This window comes from Pistacia vera, unplaced genomic scaffold (genome assembly GCF_008641045.1).
Source record: "Pistacia vera cultivar Batoury unplaced genomic scaffold, PisVer_v2 Contig413, whole genome shotgun sequence".
In the NCBI taxonomy this organism is placed as follows: Eukaryota; Viridiplantae; Streptophyta; class Magnoliopsida; order Sapindales; family Anacardiaceae; genus Pistacia; species Pistacia vera.
Genome location: NW_022196239.1, coordinates 935,054 through 957,359, shown reverse-complemented (window position 1 = coordinate 957,359; position 22,306 = coordinate 935,054). Strand labels below are relative to the sequence as shown.

Genomic DNA, 22,306 nt, shown 5'->3' with positions numbered 1-22,306 from the left:
GGTTGCAATGGTGGCTAGAATTTCATGTGTTTATGGTTGCATTTTTGGTCGATTTGTGCATGTAATGGTGGTTGAATGTTAATTGTATATATGGACTCAATTGACTTGTCAAGGAAATTGAAATGCTTAAATTGATTTATTGTTGGAATTTTGTGTGCATTCGGTAATTATTTTAATAACATTGTGGTTAGAGCTTTGGCATGTCTTTGTTGCTTGTGTTTTGGGTGATACTGCTTTTGTTTGATTGTTTTAGGCGACATCTAGGTAGATTTTCGGCTGCATGGTTGGGCTGGGTTTAGTATGGTGAGATGATGTTTTTAGTTGGTATAAATTTATGGGTATTCAGCATGTGATTATGGCCATGTTTCCAAGCTTGAATAAGTTATTATTATTATTAATTAAGTTAATGATTTTGGGGGTTTACGTCCTGATCTGAAATAGATTTTGGTTGAGTACCTATTGTCATCAACCTTTGTGAAACTAGAAAGATACCTCTCAACCTCTTCCCACTTCCCATCAAGTACCAAGTCCTCAAAAAACTTTAAGTCAAAGTAATATCCACTTTCACGCGCGAGCCTATGCACTAGATGGTCATGATTAAGTTACAAAATAAGCGTAAGAATTTGAAAGTGTAAAACATGCGTACATGAGTGGATGGGTTAGAGATGAAAGATTAACATGCATGTGAGCACTTTCTTTATAACCTTCCTCATCAAAGAACTGTAAATTAGAAAAACAAGCTCTTGGGTAAGAGAATGCATATGTACGATAGTCTTTCTCGCCTCCAAAACCTGCAAACAAACCTAAATCAGAAAATTTGATAAACAGAATTAACCAATCACATAAATAATCAACCTTCAAATCAAGTTAGGCTCTAGTTGAATGCTAAGAGAAAAATGGAGTACAAATAATAAAAACGTTTTGTCTCTTTTATCGTCTTTTCTTACTCACAATTTCTACATAAACAAATCAAAGAGTATTAGATTTTTGGAGGCGAGAATAACTGATTTGATGGAAAAATGAAATGAAAAGAGTTCGAAATTGCATTAGGTTGCTTGTGTAATTTCTTGATTTGTTGTTGTGTAGTTAGGGTTGCTTTATTTCACTTTAGAGAGGGTAAAACTGCCCTGCAATAATTGATTTTTTTTTATTTTTTTTGGGGGGTAAATGAGGTAATTGTATAAAAGAATGAAAAACTTACAACCTAGGAGACCAAAGCTTCGCTACCACTAAAAACCTTGGACATGCCCAAGGGATAACAAACTATACGATGAAAACAAAAAAAACAGTCCAAATATATACAACCTAGCCAGAGACCTGGACAAAAACCAGGAGAAAGCTTAAAAGAGGATAGGCATAAAAACCCACACTAGCTGAGCGGTAGTAACAAAACCAAGGAGAAACACTACTACTAGAGTACAACGAAACAACCCACACCCTTTTTAAGCTATTAAGCAAATCTCCAGGTAAGAAGAAGCGATGAACCACATCACTAAAAAGCAAAAACTGCAGATCTCCAGTAGCCAAATGCCCACAGTAACACCAATTTTAGCAATCATGTCGGATATAAGCAAAATCACCCCACAACAAAAATCTCAAACCACCAGACATAAAAGAGTGTTCTCCCTCAACCTCATCTCCTGGTAACAACACCCACATGTTCCTGGCTCATCCACAATATAGACAAAATTCAAGAACACATAATTACAAATTCTATTGATGATAAAAAGGTTAGACTTTTCCAAGGCTAAAATAAAAAATCTACTATCACAACTGAAACGAGGCAAATGATAAGTGCTTGAAAATACACTTATACTTAGTGGTTTATAGGTATTATTTGTGGGAAATTAGGATTAATTCGCATGAATTAACTTAATTGTTTCATAAACGCACTTTTCGGGATCACGGGTATTTTTATTGTGTTTTCAGGAAATAAGGCTCAAAAATAATATTCAGATGAGAGATGATGTTGGCGAGAGAATTTGTGATGACTAAAAACAAACGGATCGAGAATCGAAGTTGAATTGAAGAAGTTATGGAAGTTGAAGTAAAGAGAAGATTCTAAATTACGTTCTAGCTTGAGCATGCCTCGGTATTTTGAGAATATCTTGAGCTTTAGAACTTGGATTAAGACGATTATTAGACTGTTGGAAAGGTGATTCAAAGGGCTACATTTCATATGTTTACCACTTTTCCAAATTTCATCATTATCAAGTTCCAAAATCACCATCTTTGAAGAATAGTGGAATGATGTGGGAAGAAGACCAGTATCTATTGTGCCACGGCATAGTGCCGCGGCACACTTTTTCCAGTAGCTATTGTGCTGCAGCACAGTGCCACGGCATAGTCACGACAGTTGGAAACTTTTCCTCTGTTTTTGACTAGGAAAACAGGGTTTTAAAAGTCCTAAACTAACTAGAATTAAGGAAAACAAAACCCTAACCCTTGTGGGATGTAAATAGAAGTCTTTTAGCATTATTTTAGGGGAATTCTTTTAGAGATAAAAAAAAGAGAGAACAAAGATATTCAAGAACTGAAGAAAAAGGGAGATTAAAGAAGGCTTGGAGAAGAAGAATTGGCAGAGATCATCATCAACTTCAATAATCCAACCAAGTTTCACTAAGTTTTTCTTCTTCTTTGTTATTATTATTTGTTATGAATAATATAATGATGGTCTCATATTCATGAAGAACTAATTCTTTTGTAATTGAGGGTGATTTCAAACCCTAGACATGTCTTGTGTTTAATAAAATCCGCATATTTTTATCTTTTGATCCCTCTTGGTTATGTGATTATTTCTCTGAAAATAGGGTCTAACTAGATTTTTCTAATTGTTTAAGTGGCCAATTAAATCGTTAGGATTAATCTATTAATTCCAATTTAGGTTGTTTAGTACGTAATTGTTTTATTAACCTAAATAACTAGTGGTAAAGTGTATGCCTGCATACATGGGGGGTAATCACTCAAGATAACTAAACTGACCATATGAGTTTATCCTTGATTCAGTAGGTCTCTCGTAACTTAATGCTTTTATTACTTTGAATCTAGAGATCGTATCCTAGGTTATCTAATAAATAGGGAATTGGGTTATGATCGTGTCTAATCCAACGACTTAATAAGGAGAGATAGAACTTATCAACATTTGGTATTTTCTGAGCTGATGTGATTAAGAGGGTAAAAAGTTAAAGAGTGCTTTTATTATATATAATTCATGTCTAGTGGTGGCGAATAAACCTTCAATCCAGTTTCTCTTATTTATCTCTTTCGTGATTGTCTACTTGTTTTATTTTGTTTGATTTTAGTTTGATAGTTTTTGTTGAGTTTTTATAATTCGTGATAAACCCTGTTTGAAGTAGATAATTAATTGAGTTCACAAATCCTCTGCGGGAAAGACCCTTACTTGCTCTTTGCTACTACACGACATTGCATTAGAATTTAGTGAGGTAAAATTAGGTGTTGCATTTGCACGCATCAACAAAGGACCCTACATATATAAAGATTGCAATAAATCACTAATTTGATGCTGAAATGAAATGAAAAGAGTTCAAAATTGCATTAGGTTGCTTTTGTTATGTTTGATTTGTTGTTGTGTAGTTAGGGTTGCTTTGTTTTGCTTTAGAGAGGGTAAAATTGTCTTGCAATAACTGATTTGATGCTGAAATGAAATGAAAAGAGTTCGAAATGGCATTAGGTTGCTTGTTTAATGTCTTGATTTGTTGATATGTTGTGGTCTGTGAGATATGAAATACTTTTTAGCATAAGAATTAGATTTTGTTGGTTAGAAAGATAATAAAAATATATTACAATCCTTATTGGACATTTTTATTGGACAACCTAAGAATTAATCCAAAATAGGAAAAGCATGCATAGTTAAGAAACTAAATAAAATCAAATCTGATTGGATTACAACGATTAAGATAAACCTGAAAATCTACATACTATTGAGCATGAGAATCAGATTCAAATATTTATTGTCCACAACACAATAATTAACAACAAACAATTGATTTAGTCCTAAAACAAAACTTGTACTACAATAAGCTTAAGAAAGCACAATAAGATTATACCAATTGAATTGCTAAAGAAGACAGTTTTGAGGGATTGATGTGAATTTTTTATGATGTTTATGTTGGTCTGTGTGATGGATGGCAAATTTTGCTGTGTGGGACGTTGAGAATTTTATGAGTGTTTGAGGTGAATTTTTGTTTGTGTGGTGAGATTATTAAATTCTGATGTTTATGTTGTTTTCATTGAAATTCAGTTTGATTTCTTTTATATAAGATTGCTTGTTATTGGTTTAAAGACTTGTACATACTTGATTGATTTTATTATGCTTTGATACATGAATTATGTGAAATAGCTATGACTCATTTAACAGTCAAGCAAAAAATGCACTTGGTTGCCTTTTTAGTATTCCATTTGGACATGTTGGAAACCAGGTACACCATGCTCGTCCTTCTTGGGTTGGCTAATGTACTTAATATACGGGGTAGACGTAGGGCTAGTATATCATATGCTAGTGAGTCTACGTCTAGGTTTAAGGTTAGGTCGTTGAATTTACACACCATGCTTTCCCAAAGTAATGAGTTATGTTTTGAGAGCTGTAGGATGAATATGGCTTTATTTGACAAATTATGTAATTTAATTACTATACATGACAACTTAAAATCAACCCATCATTCATCCGTAGAGGAATTAGTAGGGACTTTTCTTCACATCCTTGCCCATAACTAGAAGACCAGAGTCATGAAACATCAAATGCGCAGATCCATTGAGACAGAAAGCCGCAATTTTCACTTAGTGTTGAACGTCGTGTTAGGGTTGCATACCCTGCTGTTTAAAAAACTAGAGCCCATTCACGAAAACTCAACTGATGACCAGTACAAATGGTTCAAGGTACAGTCTTATCACTCAGTTTAAGATACACATGTAGTTCAATAGCTTATTAAAATTAGACTTAGTGCTTTGTCTAAAATGTTTTTCTTGTTCTATGTTAGAACTGTTGGGAGCTTTAGATGAAACATAAATAAAGGTTCACGTGCTCGTTGACGATATACCTAGGTATCGGTCAAGGAAAAATAAAATTGCAACAAATGTCCTTGGTGTATGCACACCAAACATGCAGTTTATATATGTTCTCCCTGGGTGGGAAGGTTCCACTATAGATGATAGAGTTCTTAGGGATCCCATTACTAGGAGAAATTGATAAAAGGTCCCTCAAGGTAATATAACAAAATAAATTGCATTTTTAATAATAGGGTCTACCATAATAGTACACTTATTAATTGTTATTGATTGAAATTGATTATTTTAAGGTAATACTATTTATGTGATGCTAGATACACTAACGGGGAAGGGTTTTTGGCCCCTTATCGAGGACAAAGATATCATTTGAGTGAATGGTAGCAAGGTCACCAACTTGCATCACCACAAGAATTTTTCAACATGAAACACTCTCAAGTAAGAAATTGTATTGAGCTATGTTTTGGCATATTGAAAGCTTGATGGGGAATATTGAAGGACACATCTTACTACCTCGTCAAAACTCGATGTAGAATCATTACTACATGTTGTCTTTTGCACAATTTCATAAAGTCTGAGTTGCTTATTGACCTGGTTGAAGCAGAGCTGCCAAAAGATGTCAACGATGAAGGGCAACAGGATGACGATGGAGAACTGATCAGGCATGTCGAGCCTAGTGCCATGTGGACTACATTTAGAGACAATATGGCGGCTGAAATGTTCAATACTTGGATGACTACGCAGAATGCATGATTTTGCTTGTGTTGAGTTTATGTGTAGTGTTATGACTTTTTAAATTTATGTTTTCTGTTATTGGCCATGTATGAATGAACCAAAACACATTTATGAATATCGTGCATGTTTGTGTGTGCAAAGTACGCTGTTTACATTCAATAGCTCGGACACTATGTATATACAAAGTTCTAACCTGATTTTTTTCCCAATATCACTAATCTGCCTTTTTATTGTTTCAGCAATATGGAGAGGTCAGCAACACAACCCAATGACTCTGACAAGAGCATTAGCATGCATGATGACGCTGTGCCTACGAAAAAGGGCAGAAAGGGAAAGGCAAAGGCTAAAGGAAGTAAGCGGCAATGGACAAAAAGGGAAGACGCTATGTTGGTGGAGTGTTTGTTGGAGCTAAAAGATCAGCCACTATGGAGAACTGAGTGGGGGTTCAAATGTGGTTACCAAGATGAGGTGGAAAAGATGATGCGGGAAAAGCTTCCTCATAGCGGTCTGAAAGCACAACCGCATATCGACTTAAGGATCAAGATGTTGAGGAGGTAATATAATGCAATCAACGACATGATTGAGAAAGGTAGTGGCTTCGGGTGGAATGGTGAGGAGAAATGTGTTACATGTACCAAGGATGTGTTTGATGACTGGGCCCGGGTAAGTATGCTTGTATTGGTTTATTTGTGTACATTTATGTTCTCAACTTTATGTTTACATGTACTTTTACAAATGCAATATGTCTTATGATGATTAATTTTTTTGTAGAGCCATCCTTTTGCAAGAGCACTACGACATAAACCGTGGGTGCACTATGATTCCCTTGTTGCCATCTACGACAAATATAGGGCAAATAAAGCCAGTGCGGAGATAGCCGCTGATGCTGTTGAAGATTTGGATAATGAGACTGCTGACAACAATGACGAACAGATGGACGTCAATCTCGATGTCAACGGGAAGATCACTGCCCCGCAGAAAGATGATGTGGTTGATTCAACTTGTCAGGTGGTCACTACCAGTCAAAGCAGAGTTGCTGTCGGCAGTAAGAGGAGGAAAAAAGATGCTGGAAAAGTAACAGACTGGCAAGCCACATTGGGCAAGTTTAAGACTGCCTTGGATGGGACCCGAGCTGAGCTAAAGGGTATTGCTGACTATTTAAAGAAAGAGACCCAGGAGAAAGACCGTAAAGGGCAGGTGTATTTGGTCATTTCTCAGTTGGATGGGTTCACAGTAACTGAGATGCTGACAGCTACCACAGAGATTTGCAAGGAACCTCACAAGATAAATATCTTGTTTGGGTTACCAATGCACATGCAGAGAGAATTTGTGAAAATGCAGCTTGGAGCAAGTAATGAGTACCGCCCAACATTTGATTTCCAGTGAAGTCATATAATGACTTTTTTTTTTTTTTTTTTTTTTTGTGCACAGGGTTATTAGTATGCTAACACAGCGATTGTCTTCCCGTATTTGTATTTTGCATATATTCTAACTACATACATAATGATGTCTTTTGTTATGTTTTTGTCAAAACCATGTCTGTCTACTAATTAAATGGTAATGCCTTATGTTTGCAGTTAGTACGGGAAGGTAGGGATCACTAATATGGAATGTAAAAAACTTTTAACTTTGGTAGTGATGTATAAAATGATGTGTGGATGTTTATGTATTTAATGTTTGTGTTGCCTTAGTATGGTGAATGTGGTATTTTCATTTACTTATGGAAACTGACATTTAGTTTACCAAGAAAGTACAATAAAAGTATACTAGCATTTATAAAGTGTCAGTTTTCTAGTTTTTGTTTTCTTTGCCTCTTTTATGTGCTTTGTTTGGTGGGTTGGTGTGCAGGAACGATGGAAGGACCACGATGTTGCCCAGTAGTGGTGACTGAAAGCACAAAAGTTCGCGAACAATGTCAAGAGAGCCACACCGTTTGTACGGATAACTAGTGGTGGAAAAATAACCCGCTCAGCCTAGCCTGTGGCGCGTTATGCAAAGGCCCGACCTGACCTTGTGTTAGGCCCACCTCTTGGCTAGAAGGGCTGGTCTTGCCCAGCTTGCCAATCCTAACCTGGTGGGTTTTGGTGCAAGTCGGCCGGGCTAGCCCATAATTTTTTTTTTTATTTTTTTCTTTTATGTAATTGTTTTTAGCTAACTTTTCAAATATCAATAATTCAATTAAATTAATTTTTTTTTATTAACATTTCAAATATTAATTCAATTTTAATACAATTAAATTGTAATATAAGAAAAATTAGATTTATTCATTTATCAAAAAATAAAATAAGAAATAAGAAAATACAACAATTATTACCTTGTTAAAAACCTTACCAAGAAAAACCCAATTGAGACAAAAACTTGGTAAGGAAAAAAAAGTTCAATAATTGACAATTAATTTATAAGTTACAAAGTTATAATTTACAAAACAACTAATTTGGGGGTTGACTAGGACCTCCCTCATCCGTATCATCTATATTACAAAATTGAAATGATTATATTAAAGTATCGTCGACAACCTTGTATTGATCCTGATGGCGCGACCGTTCCTAATCTCGAAGACATGTGATGACTTCAATCATTTTTTGTGAAAGTTTAGTCCTCCTTTCATTTAAAATTCTTCCACTTGCACTAAATGTTTGTTCATATGAGACGATTGAGACAGGAATAGAGAAAATATCTAGGGTAAGTCTTGATAATACCAGAAAAATACATTTTCTGGTTTTCCAATATTCTAAGACATCAAAGTTGGCTCTTTGTTGTGGATCTGCTAGTAACACGTCTGGGGTTCCCAAATATTGGTGAAGCTCATTACTCTGTAGCTACATGGAGGACAATACATTTATTGTTGATGCTTCTGAAGAGGAGGCTGTGCTTCGGGTTCGGGTCCTCTTCGGCCTATTAAGTGTACTCCAGGAGTCAAAGTTTTCATTTGTTTCTTCTGATGCTACTTACTCAGGTATTTCGCCTCTTCGCTGGTTCCTATACTTGTTTTCATATTGCAAATATACCTCTGCAAGACACTCTCTTATCTCTCCTAGTTGATTGGCATATGCTTCGTCTCGTAAATTTTCACTTAACGTGTCTAAACCATTTTCTAAACGCGCTAATTTAATTCTAGGATCAAATATGACAGCTAAACAATAAAGAAAATGAATGGATTTCCAATATTTTTTAAATTTTAATTCCATTGCTTCTATTGGTCCCGCTAAAATTTCACTGTTTCTGTTTTTTTTTAAATAAATCTAAAATTTTTATAATTGTATGTATTACCAATGGACTAGTAGGATAATACATACCAGAAAGTTGTAAAGTGAATTGATAAATTTTTTTAAGAAAAGAATGAAATTTTTGAGCTATATGCCAATCACTGTTTACCAAATAATGAGGACCTATATTATTTGCTACAAAATAACTAATTAAATTTGCATAAGGTAAACATGAATCAAGCATTAAATAAGTACCATTCCATCTAACAGGCATGTCTAATACAAAAGTTCTAAGAAACATATTTGATTTTATACAAGCATCTTGAAATTCAGCACTTCTTCTATTACTACTAGTAATCCAAGCTAAAGAATCTCTAATTCTATCAATATAATTTCTAATTTTTTTCATACCACATTTCACAATTAAATTAATAATGTGACATGCACAGCGTTGGTGAAAAAACTTCAAATTGTCATAAAAAGGAAAATTTATTTAAAAAAAATATATAGCTCTACTATTAGCACTTGCATTATCTAAAGTTAAACTTATCACTTTATGAACAACATCATAATCTTCTAAAACTTCAACAATTTTATTATAAATTTGTTGACCACTATTATCCACATCCATTAATCTAAATCCCAATAAAGATTTATTTAATTTACATTCGTTATCAAAATAATGACTAGTCACATAAATATAATCTTGTTTAGCTCTACCACTCCAAATATCGGCGGTTAGAGCCACACTAACATGACAACGATGTATTTTATTTTTTAATTCTAATTTCATTTTCCCAAATAATTTTATTAAATCATTTCTAGTTGTAGTTTTAGAATAACTTTTAAATCCTGGAAAAAATGATTTTTTAATAAATCTTTCAAAATATTTATCTTCAACCATATTAATAGGTTGATTAGTTGCAACAATATATAAAACTAATTGTTCCCTATATACATCAGAATTATAACGTCAAGTAGTACTCATATTAGTTATTTGAGTTTGATTAGTTTCTATATTTCCATGTTGAGTAATATGTTTATTAGCATAACTTTTTAAAGTAATAGTACCATTACCTGCATCAGCTTTATAAATATTTTCACAATACTTGCATCTTGCTTTCTTCATGCGAACTCCATTTTCTGTCTTGTAAAACTTATCGAAATGCACTCAAATGTCCGATGTGTGCCTATCGTCGGTTTCGACTGCAATTGATGAACTCGTTTCTGCTTGAGATAGAGTTGGATGAGGATAACAATTACGAGGATGACTTCTAGAACCACCGGGAGCTGTAGCAGCATGGGGAGGAAGGGAGGGAATATTATAAGGTGTATCGAATTCTAAGAATGGGAAAGCGGGACTATATGAATCTACTGCATTTACGTTAGTAAATTCAGGGGGACTAGGATAATTTCCTTCATCATTGAAATTGATGGGATGGAAATATCTATCTATTGTAGTTAAAAAAAAAAATGGATATAGAAAAAATAAAAAATTAAAGGAGAATTGGAATTTGGAAATATGAATTGAAAATTGAAAAAACTAATAAAAATTAAAATGAGAGCAAATTGACAACAAAGAGAATAATTGAGAGATTTAAATAGAGAGAATGAGAGAATTTGGGATATGAGAAAATATGAGAGTTTATGCCCTATTTATAGAAAAAAAGGGGAAAAGAAAATGACCAAAAAGACCCTTCCAACTGCTATAAAACGGTTATATTTCAAGGTTAAAAGGGGTATTTGCAAAAAAAAAAAAAAAAAAAAAAATTTAATTTTTTTGGTCTAACCCGTGGGTCAACCCGGCGGGTTAGCCGTTGGGTTTGCAACGGCCAACCCGCCGGGTTGGGACTAAAAACCCCCAACCTGGCGGGTTGGATGGGTTATTTTTAAAAAAAATATACAACCCGTCAAGCCGCTGGGTTGGTCTATGAAGACCCGGCCCGCTTGACGGGGTATACGCCTGGCCCATTTGTTCCACCTCTACGGATAACAATCTGAAAGGTATTATGGTTGGATAGTTATGGAGTTAATTTGTTGTATGGTTGGGAATAATGCTTATTAACTAGCTCATAATTAATTGATGTCCAGATATAAGCTGGACCAGTCATTCCGTACATGAAGAATGTCAGGAGACCCTTTCCGCCTTAAAAGGCAGCAAATGCAAAGGTACCAACATTGCAACTCGTAAACCTACCAATGCATTTGGTAATGAAAGATTAGAATTGTTTGCTAATGTAAATGAATGATGAACATATGTAGGTGCCACAAATCAACCAAGGTCAAGTAGGTGATTGGCAAACAGAATGGGACAGGTTTGTTGAACAACAGTATGTTTGACCTCCACATGGGGTACGAAACTGTTTTACAATTCAGATGCTTCAAGCCATATTTACATAGTATGTTTTCCTCATATGATTGACTGCATATTTTTGTTTTGCAGCAAATTGTGGAGGAGTTTTAAAGGAGACAACTTGCACAATTTCATAAGATTGGACTGCATGTGGTTTTTTATGTACACAGAATAAATCTACAAAGGGAAGGTGCTAAAGTGGATTGACAAATTTGACATATTCTCAAGAAAATATGTGTTCATTCCTATAATCCTCTGGTGAGTGAAGATTTTGTGTCCGTATGCATTTGTGTTTTACTTACCATGCGTGGACATGAGTTGATTTCGTTGCTTAAGACTTGACATTGATAATATGCATAAATTATGTTGATAGGGGTTATTGGAGTTTACTGATTTTGTGCAACTTTTGTGGATATGTGAACTTGGAAATTAAAACTTGATGTATGGTGCTGCTTGATACGCTCGGATCGAATAACGGAATGAGGCTACAACCTCTGATTCGACAGTAAACTTTGATTATTTCCCAATTATTTGCAAGCACATTTGAGCACATGATAAGCTGTGTTGTTGGAGATGTGGAACTGGAATGGGTTTGAAATTGTCCAACTTTAATTATGCAAATTTGTGAGGGATATTTATAAATCAAGAACAATGCCCAAGCATCCAGCATTGGTTGATAAAGTGCCTTTGCTAATGCCTAAGGTGATAAAACAGTATATTGTGTTGGTTAATGGTAAATATTGGTTGATCTGTTCAGTATTTCATGTATTTGTTGTGATCGAAAAATGCACTCACTAGGTCCCTCAACAACGAAATGACATGGATTATAGATATTTCGTACTGTATTACATAACGAAGTTTGTGGAAGCTACCCCAAAAGATTTTTCAATCAATGATGGGTATCCTTACTTTTTAAGTACTACAGCCATTTAATTGATCAGGGTGGTTTGTTTATTGTCTCTTCAATTATAATATGTAGGTTATTGTTGTTGTTGATTTTTATTCTCAACAGATGACGCAGGATTGGTTTACCCTCGCTGAATTTACAACCTTCCGTGATAAACTGTTGTGCGAAGTTGAGTAGCATAGGCTGCGTTTTATTCATTTATGTATGACTATTGTGTAATTTATATTTGCGGATGTTAGATTGAGTTCACTTAAAAAATTGTAGAGATTAAGTTCACTCTTACAACATGCGGAATTATGTATTATTATTGGTTCACAGATTTAAAGAGCATCGTTATTCTGCTTGTAGTTTACTTATTGGTACATTGCTTGGATTAAGGATATTGTAAATGCACAAGTACTCCAAAATATGTGATATTACAATTGTACCAACAATTTTCGCACATAATTTTGGTCCACGATAAGTGGAAAAAGTTAACAAAATTCCTCAAATATAAAAACTTGCATTTGAATTCCAGTAATGGTGTAAACAAAAAAAATACAATTTTTCTTTTGCCTTGAAAAAAAAAGGCTTCAATTGGACTAAAGTAGAAATCAACATACAAGAACTATAATTTGGGGCAGTACACAAATCAGAGTTTTAAATTGGAAGATGTGAACTATATTAGTTGCAATAACAGAGTGAGGTTTGAAAGTATAACCAACAAAAAATACAATAGCTTTTTTTCGGAGTTTCAATAGTCTGTGTAAATTTGTCAATAAATGACTTAACAATAAAATACTTGACTAAAATATAAGAAAAAGAATTTTGTTAATTGATCATTTGTTTTATTAACCAAACACATTAATTATTTATACCCAATAGTCATCTAAAGGACATTTTAGTAAAATGTAATCAAGACATCTACTCTTACAGCCAACCAAACAGATTAATTAGTAATACAAGTAATCTTCCAATGGGCATTCTAGTAAAAGGCCATTTCAAGACATCTGTTATTGCTAACAACTAAACACATTAATTATTAATACAACCCAATTGAATCAAACACAGTAATAATTTAAACCTAGTAATCTATCTTTTCGGTAATCTTATTACTAAGACACAAAAACATTATATGATCCAAACGCTCCCTTATTAATAAAATTTTTGGACAATAATACCCTCGTTTTAAAATCAATTTACATTAATCTAACTTTTACAATTTTACCCTTGTTTAATTAAGTTTTTGGATAAAATTACCCTTGAATTCAAAATAAATTGCAGACCACAACCACCACCCAGTGACCATCGTCGAACGCTGCCAGAAGTCGTCAAAAGTACGTCGGGAGACGCCAAGAGTCACCGAGAAGCTTCGATATGGCCAGAAATGGCCAGATCTATTCTGGCCCCTTTTCGGCCAAATCCATGGCCTTTAACAACCATATCTGACCTAGATATGACCGTTAAAGGCCATGGATTTGGTCGAAAATGGTCAGAATAGATCTAGCCATTTTCGATCAGATCTACTCCGATATTTCATTTTCAGCCATCAATATGGCTAGAAATTGTCATATCGGAGCCTCTCGATGACTCTCAACTACTCACGGTGATGTCTAGCGACTTTCGACGGCTTTTGGCGACTTTTAGCGACGAATGGCGGTGGCGGGCAATGACTTGGGGTGGTGGTGGTAATTTTGTTATAAATTAAAGTTTTATATAAATGGGGGTGTTTTAGCTAAATCTGAAATGTTGGAGGTTAAAATAATTATTCAAAAATTAATAATAAAAATAATATTATATTAATATTTAAAAAGAGGGCAATTTAGTAATTTAAATAACATACCCACCAATTTATTCCAACTAACGAAACACATTTTCTTAAAGATTCCCAGTAATCTTCAAGGTAATCTAACTTTTCATTAATATAACATTCCTAATAATCCAACATTCTCTAAACCAAACGCACCCATAAAGTGATCTGATTGTCAAAAAGCAATCTCTGATAACACTATAGTACTAGAGATAAATCACGAGGGAGGGCGAAAAGCAATCTCTGATAACACTATAGTACTAGAGATAAATCACGAGGGAGGGCGAAATGTTACCCTCAGTACTTTTAACAATGACCTATAATCTTATATCCATGCATGGAGTATCATATATACTCACAAGTCTTACACAATTCTATAATCTCGACAAACACTATAGTATCGAAGATAATGTTGCCTTTAGTGATGACCCTTGGATCTTGGTCAGCACCAGAGGTGGGGGGACCTAGAGGTGGCAATGGGTCGTACCGACACAACCCACAAATTTTTTGGCATGGCTCACCATGGCACAACACGAAAATTTTGTGTCGTGCCATGGCCCGTGGACCGGCATGGCACGACCCACGAATTTAAAAAAAAATTCAAATGTAGCTGTTGCAATTGTGGGTTGGTCCATGAAGGCATGACACAGCACGATCTACCAAGCCATGGGCTGTGCTGTGGGTCTTGAGTTTTGGTTGTCTGCCATGGCATGATGGGCTGTGAAAATTTTGGCACAGCACAGCCTATCACCACCTCTAGGGGGAACGTTAACTCGAATACATTAACAATTTCCCGATAATCTATTTTCATGCAATGAGTAACATATATTCTCAGAAGTGGAAAGGCAATGAAATTGGAAACAAAAAGAGACAAGATAGTAAGTTGTATATGTATACAAAATCTGACATTTCAAGTGAATGTGAACGCACGTTTAGCAGAGTCAAGGGTATTGGAAAGTAGCATAGAAATGGCAACAGGTCCTATACCTCCAGGCACTGGGGTTATGGCTGATGCCACCTTAATTGCTTCTTCAAAGCAAACATCTCCCGTTATCCGGTAACCATTCCGACAACTCGAGTCCTGCAAATTATTGTAACAGCGTCTGATCATTATTGAAACAATGCAAGTAGTGGAGTGCTAAATGAATGTATATGCGATAGAATTTTATTGGATGATCGAACATATGATATAGTATGATGCCTATAAGTGGAACTGGGGAATTTCCCCTTTTCCCATTACAATAAAAACATGATGCAAACATTGTTGCCATAACTTAAAAAGAAGACAACATTGAACGTGGCGATAAGAAATATCGGTTGCTCCTGATGATCCTGATTCTGAAGGAGACATAGTGTAAACACATCGAATTGATAATCAGGCAAATGAGAACGCATTGCAGATCATGTAAGGCAAGTCAAGGTTATCTTCTTTTCTCCTTTATCTGCAGAATACTCATTCTGCTATGTTATTTTGGGCATGCTTACACTACTTGTTAAAGAATGACAAGCTGAGAAACGTGTCTAGATTTCATTTCTTAAAATAACCACGTAAAGCCATGCAAATACGAAGATGAATAATATACACAAAAATGCATAAATCAATGCGTCTTTCAAGCTAATTATTATTAATTTGATGAGAAACTGTGAATGCATTTATAAAAAAAGTAAAAATGTTAGAAGTATATATAAGACTAGATCGCCAGAAGAAGCAAAAAAGTAATCAGGGTTAAGCAAAATCTATACAAAGGTATAGTCGATAACAAACAAAATCACAGCTATAAACCACAAAAACCCCTCCTATACAAGATAGCACCCTAGGGAAACAATTGTTATAGGGTGGTAAAAAACTCTCTTTCGTTACGACCCCACTCCCCAAATAAGTTCATCCCTTAGAACCGCATCCCAGTTGAGATGAACGAAGGTAAAAGAGTAGTCCTGAAAATCTTAGGAAACAGAAGTCCAAATGAAAGCTAGAAGCGTAAGCCTGTTCCACAACTCTTCTTTGTCAACTCGAAGATAAACTGGTTTCTTTCCTACCAGATTACCTAAAACGCAAGCAGAAACAGCCCACTACAATAGAATATTGATTGACTTCTCTCTCTATATACCACATCCACCAAGAAGAGATATATGGGAAAAGTAACTTAAAAAATCAATGCAAACAACAATTTAAGTAGTCTGACCATAAAACTATAAAATAAAGTAATTTCTGATATGTTTAACCTTTCATAAAACATCACTTATCATTTATCTGAACTCCCAAGTATAGCTTGGTGACTTAATTAGCAAATGATTTGTAGCCCACAGCAGATTCTCTATTGAGATTTTAACAATACTGTAGTTTGCACGTTAGTTTAGTATACAAAAAAAAACTCATCATTTTACTTATTCTACATATGCACTCCCAATGAGGTTTTAATAGGGGCTATTGAGTGTATTAGTAAAATTCGAAGGTAAATTTCCAATGTATGCACACCAAAATATGCAAGTTGAAAGAACTAGTGTTCAGTTCTCTACTTCTACTCTTTTTATTACAAAAGGTTTTAATTACCTTTACTGGATTTGTACCCATATCAATTACAAATGCTCCTGGTTTTAGCCAATCGCCACGAACAATGTTAGGAACCCCAACATCTGACACCACAATATCGGCTTCAGAAGATATATGCTCTGGATTCTTTGTAAATGCATGTAAAGTGCTGACAGTTGCATGATGCCTCTGCACACCCACACAAAATTAAACAAACAAATAATAGTTGAAACAAACTTTCTACACCAAGTTAGAATGATTTACCTGCAGCAGCAAGGAAGTAGGCAACCCAACAATTTTGCTTCTCCCAATTACCACTGCCTTCTTTCCGATGATTTCCACTCCAGACCTCAGCAACAACTCAATGCAAGCCTTAGAGGCAAAAGGGATGAATAACGGCTCTCTTCCTCTCATGGCAAGATTCCCCATATTGAGGGGATGGAAACCATCCACATCTTTTTCTGGACTCATAAAATTTATAATCTTTTCCTCGTCCAAATGCTGCATCAAACAGTAAATTTAGTAATTATATAACAAAGTCAGGACTTTGTTTATGTCCAACCCATACTAAATTGGATCAACCTAAACTGTAAAAAATAAAGAAAATTTCAAATCCTATCATTCCCTCAAATGAATTTTCATAACGAAAAAAAGTTTCTTAATAGAAAAAATGGATATGATATAGTCTCACTGATTAAACAACCGACTTGTCACAACGGAAAAAGAGAACACTAGAAGACAATCGTGATCATTTAATTGGTGGCCTTCCATGCATAACTTGGAGATCTGTGACATCTTCACCATTAGCTTTCATCTGATTGACAAGAGCTAATGTCCGCAAAAAAGAATCAGAAAGAATTTCTGATTTTTCCATCTGAAGAAGTTCAAATTTCCTCCGAAAAGTCTATAATCTAACTTTTTTCACTGTTCCTTTGTAGATATTCGTCAACATATCCCACACCCTTTTTTGCCGTTGTTGCGTGTGCAACTTTCTCGAAAAGAGGCTGTTCAATCAACTGATTGATATACAGACGAGCCTTTATTAAAAATTAAAAAATCTTTTTTTCGGTTATCTGCCAACCGCTTTCTTTGATCTTGTGTTAATCCCGCTTGATCCGCTGGTACAACAAATCCTTGATCTACAATCTCCCAAAGATCTTCATGTTCAAACAAGAGTTGCATCTGAACTTGCCAAAACTCCAAATTCATTTTTCCATCAAATACTTAAAATGCCATAATGTTATAGATTCCGAGTTCTGGTCATAACATTCTAAGAAACAAGAAATTTAAGCAATGGTGGCTATAATATGCATATAATAAGGCACAAAGGGTCCTGGTAACCTTACAATGCTTCTAAAGACTCAAGATGTTAATTCTTTGTTAAACTTCAAAGGCATAATAAATTGGGGAAAAGGGGGCAAAAACTCAAAATTTTTGAAGCAGTAGCAAAATTACTTTGTTAGAGGAAGTTGCCAATAATACCATGTACGAATGGGTTCTCATTGAATCCTGTAACAACGTTAAGAAGTTCTCTCTGAGCAATCTTCAGGCAGCTTTGATACCGAAGATGCTATTCCACTTCATCAAGCTTTTAACTTGAAGCGGATGAAAGTATCGAGTCCCTTCTGTCACCCCCAAAACAATGCCAGCCAGGTTATTTCCAATGGAAGCTTTCATTCTGCCTATTTCATTAGCTACGTACTCTATATCCTGAGCAATCGACTTCCGTCAATTATTGCAGCAGCCTGTCTATTAGTACTATGCATTTTAAAAAACAACATGTTAGTACTTTAAAGATAACGGGTACAGATAATGAAAATGGATGAAGATGCACACAGAAAAAATAGAAGCAGAGACATGACTAGATAGTTAAAAGCACGAAAATTAGCATCAATATTTTCTAACGATATGAACAGCCAAATTCAGAGCAAGCTAGGAATTTAAATATACACGGAAAGACTGATCAAAATTAAGATCTAAAAAAATTCAACAAAAAATAGTTACTAGAATTTTGATATTGATTGATCATTATTTTTATCAATACAACTTTGTTGTAGATACTTTTTGTATATTTTAGAACAATGTATCAATGAACAAAAACATAAAAACATTTTCAAAGAACTGCATGTAACCTTTTTCCCATTTGTTAAATAACACAACTGAATCACTATATCTGCAAATATTGCAAATCAATGAGAGAGGTTCAATATTCACTTTTGAACATATTCATGTCTTCCCTTGTGAAATGACCTATTTATATATACAAACCCAAGATTGCAGCGTTCAACAGAGTCAAGTTTCGAAGCCAGGCTTGCAAGCAAGTTCCGGGGGAAATCTGGATTCTCAAATATTATATATATATATATATATATATATATATATATATATATATATATAGACACACACACACACACACACACAACCAACCCATCCATAGAAAGTGATGTACACCATAATAACATTGCCACATTATCCATTTTAAATTATTAATCCACTTTTTCTTTCCTCTTCCATTAAATAATCTGCATCAGTTTGTATTATTAGTTATAACTCTAGCATTATTGTATTAATAGTTAGTGACTCTAGCATTATTACTGTACAATTATAGCAGAACACAGCTTATTTCTTGAAATTTCCTGTTCCCTTACTTTCAAAGCAAAAAATTATTTTTTTCTAAACTAAATAATAAACATTCCAACTGAAGAGTTGTACTTTAAGCTAAAGTAAATTGAAGAAATCACCAAAATAAAAAAATAAAAAATTACTTTCATAAACATTTCAACTGAAGCCCTTTTCTTTTCAAAACTAAAGGGACTAATTTTCACTCACTTTTCAATAACTTTTCCCAATAATGTAAACCAAGAAGCCAAAATTATGTGCTTTTAGGTTTTATTAATCTTCAGCAACTCAAATTAAAAACCCAAAGATACAAAAATCATGGAGCAAATCCCTTAAACAAATTACCAAAAACTAATTCAAGAGAATGAGCAAGAAGACTGCTCAAAGAGAGCTTACAGGAGTTGGGGCTGCTAGCAGTGTTACATTGGCTACTGCCACGTGGATCCAACGTCTGGAGATTGGGGCCAAGAATGGTGCTTAGACCGCTTGAACTTGAAGTGGAAGTAGAATTTCCAGACAACCCTTTTCTTTTAAAAGTTCGCCAAAACACCCTCCGCCGCCGCCGCCGCGCTGCCCCTCATTCTATTGCTGTATATCCACCACATCATCAACTGGGTTGGCTTTCTCATCACAGCCACCCCTTGCCACCTGCAACAAACGCTACATACTGAATTCCAAATTGATTTGCAAAACTAGTGATTAATTACCTATCACACTTTTAACTTGAGAAACTAACAATGTGACCCCCTAAATTTCCAGTTTAAGATGTTGAAATATATGAGAGAAGGGTAATGACGTCATTTCAAATTGCCACTGTATATTTTATGTAATAATTTCCATTCATAAATAAATAACTTTTGTATACAATGTATATTAATACCTTAGTTCATTTTTATTTTTTTGTTTATTAAGATATATGTACATCGACAATTTTTTTTTTTTTTTTAACATTTTATATTTGTATACAAAAATTCTTAGGTTTGAACGTTATGAAATTTCTAATATGTAAAACAAAGGTATATATATACGATATATATTCTTAGTTGTAATGTCCCGAAATTTTAATGAGTAACTAAAGATGAGTACTGATTGTTGGTTATATATATTCTCCGATGCAGACGTTTAAAATTTTAATGTGTGACTAAATATGAGCACTCTGTTGCTTGCTATATGTATATTATAATCCTTGTTTTTTAGGTTTTTCCATTCCAGTTTGATAACTAAATTTGAATCATTTGGGTATAATATAGGAGCAAAGTGCAACTGGATATACAAAAATAAATCAGAAAAATATTTCATATTCACTTATATATTTTTTTTTTTTTTTTTTTTTTTTTTACTTGAAAACAAGTTTTGAATTTATATTTTAAATTAGGGAAGCGATTTTAAGCCCCATCTAATGACGATAGTTAGTAGTAGTGTAGTAGTATATATATATATATATATATGTGTGTGTGTGGGTGTGTGTTGTGTGTGTGTGTGTGTGTGTGTGTGTGTGTGTGTGTGTTGTGTGTGTGTGTGTGTGTGTGTACACCCCCTTCTTTTTACATTTGATTTTAGTTTTTAATATTTAATCTTACATAAACTGAATCCTAAATTTTCATAATTATTGAAATCTTTTATTTCATTTCAATATTTTTTTGTTAAAAAATATATTACTAAATCTATGAAGAGGTAATCACCCAGGTGAATCTAAATTTGAAGAAAAAAAAAAGTAAAGAAGAAAATGAGTTTCAAAATTGTAATTATTAAAAGGGGTGTAAAAAAAGCTTTTAAAATTGAAATCGAGGAAAAGAGGTGGAAAAGAATTCTAATTAAGTTTGAAATTGGGAAAATTTGTGAAAAAAAAGACCCTTATTATTAATTAAGTTTATGAGTTTATTTTCGGTATTAAATGAGGTTAATAAAGAGATCAATTTTAAATAGAGTACGACATGTTCCTACCAAAAAATGGTCCATTGACAAATTCGGTCCACCTACTTTTTAAATACCCTTTTAGTATCCAAATATTAAGTTGGGTTAAGAAATACATTAATTTATGAAAATACCCTTAGCCTCTTCCATTGCCGGCTGGGAGTTGGGTGCGACAATAAATCAAACAGGTGTGAATGATGCTGGGCACGGAGGTTGGATGATCTGGGAGATAATGGTGGCCGAAAAAACACAACACAAGACACCCATCAAAAGCCACTAATTGAGCACCAAAAACACCAACGATTTGCGAGAGAACCAACGCAATCGTGACTATCCCACAATGGAAGAGCTAGACACAAGCGACAAATGGCGAGCATGGGGGGTTGAGGGAGGCGTGGGTTTTGAAGAGCAGAGGTGGGGAGTCGAACGGTGGTGGCAGGGCATTTTGAGTGACTGAATCAATCGGAAAAAGTCTAAAAAGATGGGGAATCGTGCAAAAACTCAAGCAGAAATTTTTGGCAACTGGCAGGTGCACCTGGCTCGGGGTGAACGAATTAAAGGTGAGAAAGCTCAAGGAATATGATAGAGGAGGCAGTGAGTTTCACGGTGATTTTCAACACCAAAAATCTAACTTGAATGTCGATCATGTGAATGGAGGGTGGAGGACTGGTGATTGGTGACGGAAAAGGGTGGCTTGGGCTTTATAGAGGAGGTGATAGAGATTCTGTGGGTGGCCTTGGAAGTGATTTTGGACGCCAGGATATGTCGGAAAACGGCAAAAACCGTCGCCATCTCCTTGCTAACGTGCGCCTCCCCTTTTCTTTTCTCTTCTTTGGTGGCCAAATGTTTGTTGACCATTCTATCCTCACTAATAACGAACGCTTGACCATTTTACCCTTCCCCACAACAAAAATTACGAACATTTGGGTACTAAAAGGGTATTTAAAATGTGGGTGGGTTTGAATTTGTCAATGGGCCATTTTTTGGGTGGGAACATGTCGTTAACTCATTTTAAATATAAAAAATGTGTACTTAGCGATGGTGGAATTTGTGAGGATTTTTAGTTTGTATATTTTGTGTGTAAATTTGATCTCTTTCATAACAAATTCCATGGCTTGAAAGGATGTCGGTTGGCGATGTGGCTAGGAGTGCTTCTTCAGCAGGTAGAACGTGTCTTCTCTTCAGTCACTCACTCCTGCTGTGCAGCAGGTAGAACGTGTCTTCTCTTCAG

At 34.7% G+C, this 22,306-nt stretch overlaps 1 protein-coding gene across 1 annotated transcript; it reads right to left on the bottom strand.

Annotated features, from left to right (window-relative positions):
- Positions 1–14,922: 14,922 nt before the first annotated feature.
- Positions 14,923–18,062, bottom strand: LOC116142676 (bifunctional protein FolD 1, mitochondrial-like). Its single transcript, XM_031428099.1, has 4 exons — positions 18,025–18,062; positions 16,807–17,043; positions 16,564–16,731; positions 14,923–15,093 (listed from the first exon to the last, which is right to left on the bottom strand). Exons 1-4 carry the CDS (start codon positions 18,043–18,045, stop codon positions 14,923–14,925), a joined length of 597 nt encoding a protein of 198 aa, XP_031283959.1. The 5' UTR covers positions 18,046–18,062.
- Between the last annotated feature and the right edge of the window lie 4,244 nt (positions 18,063–22,306).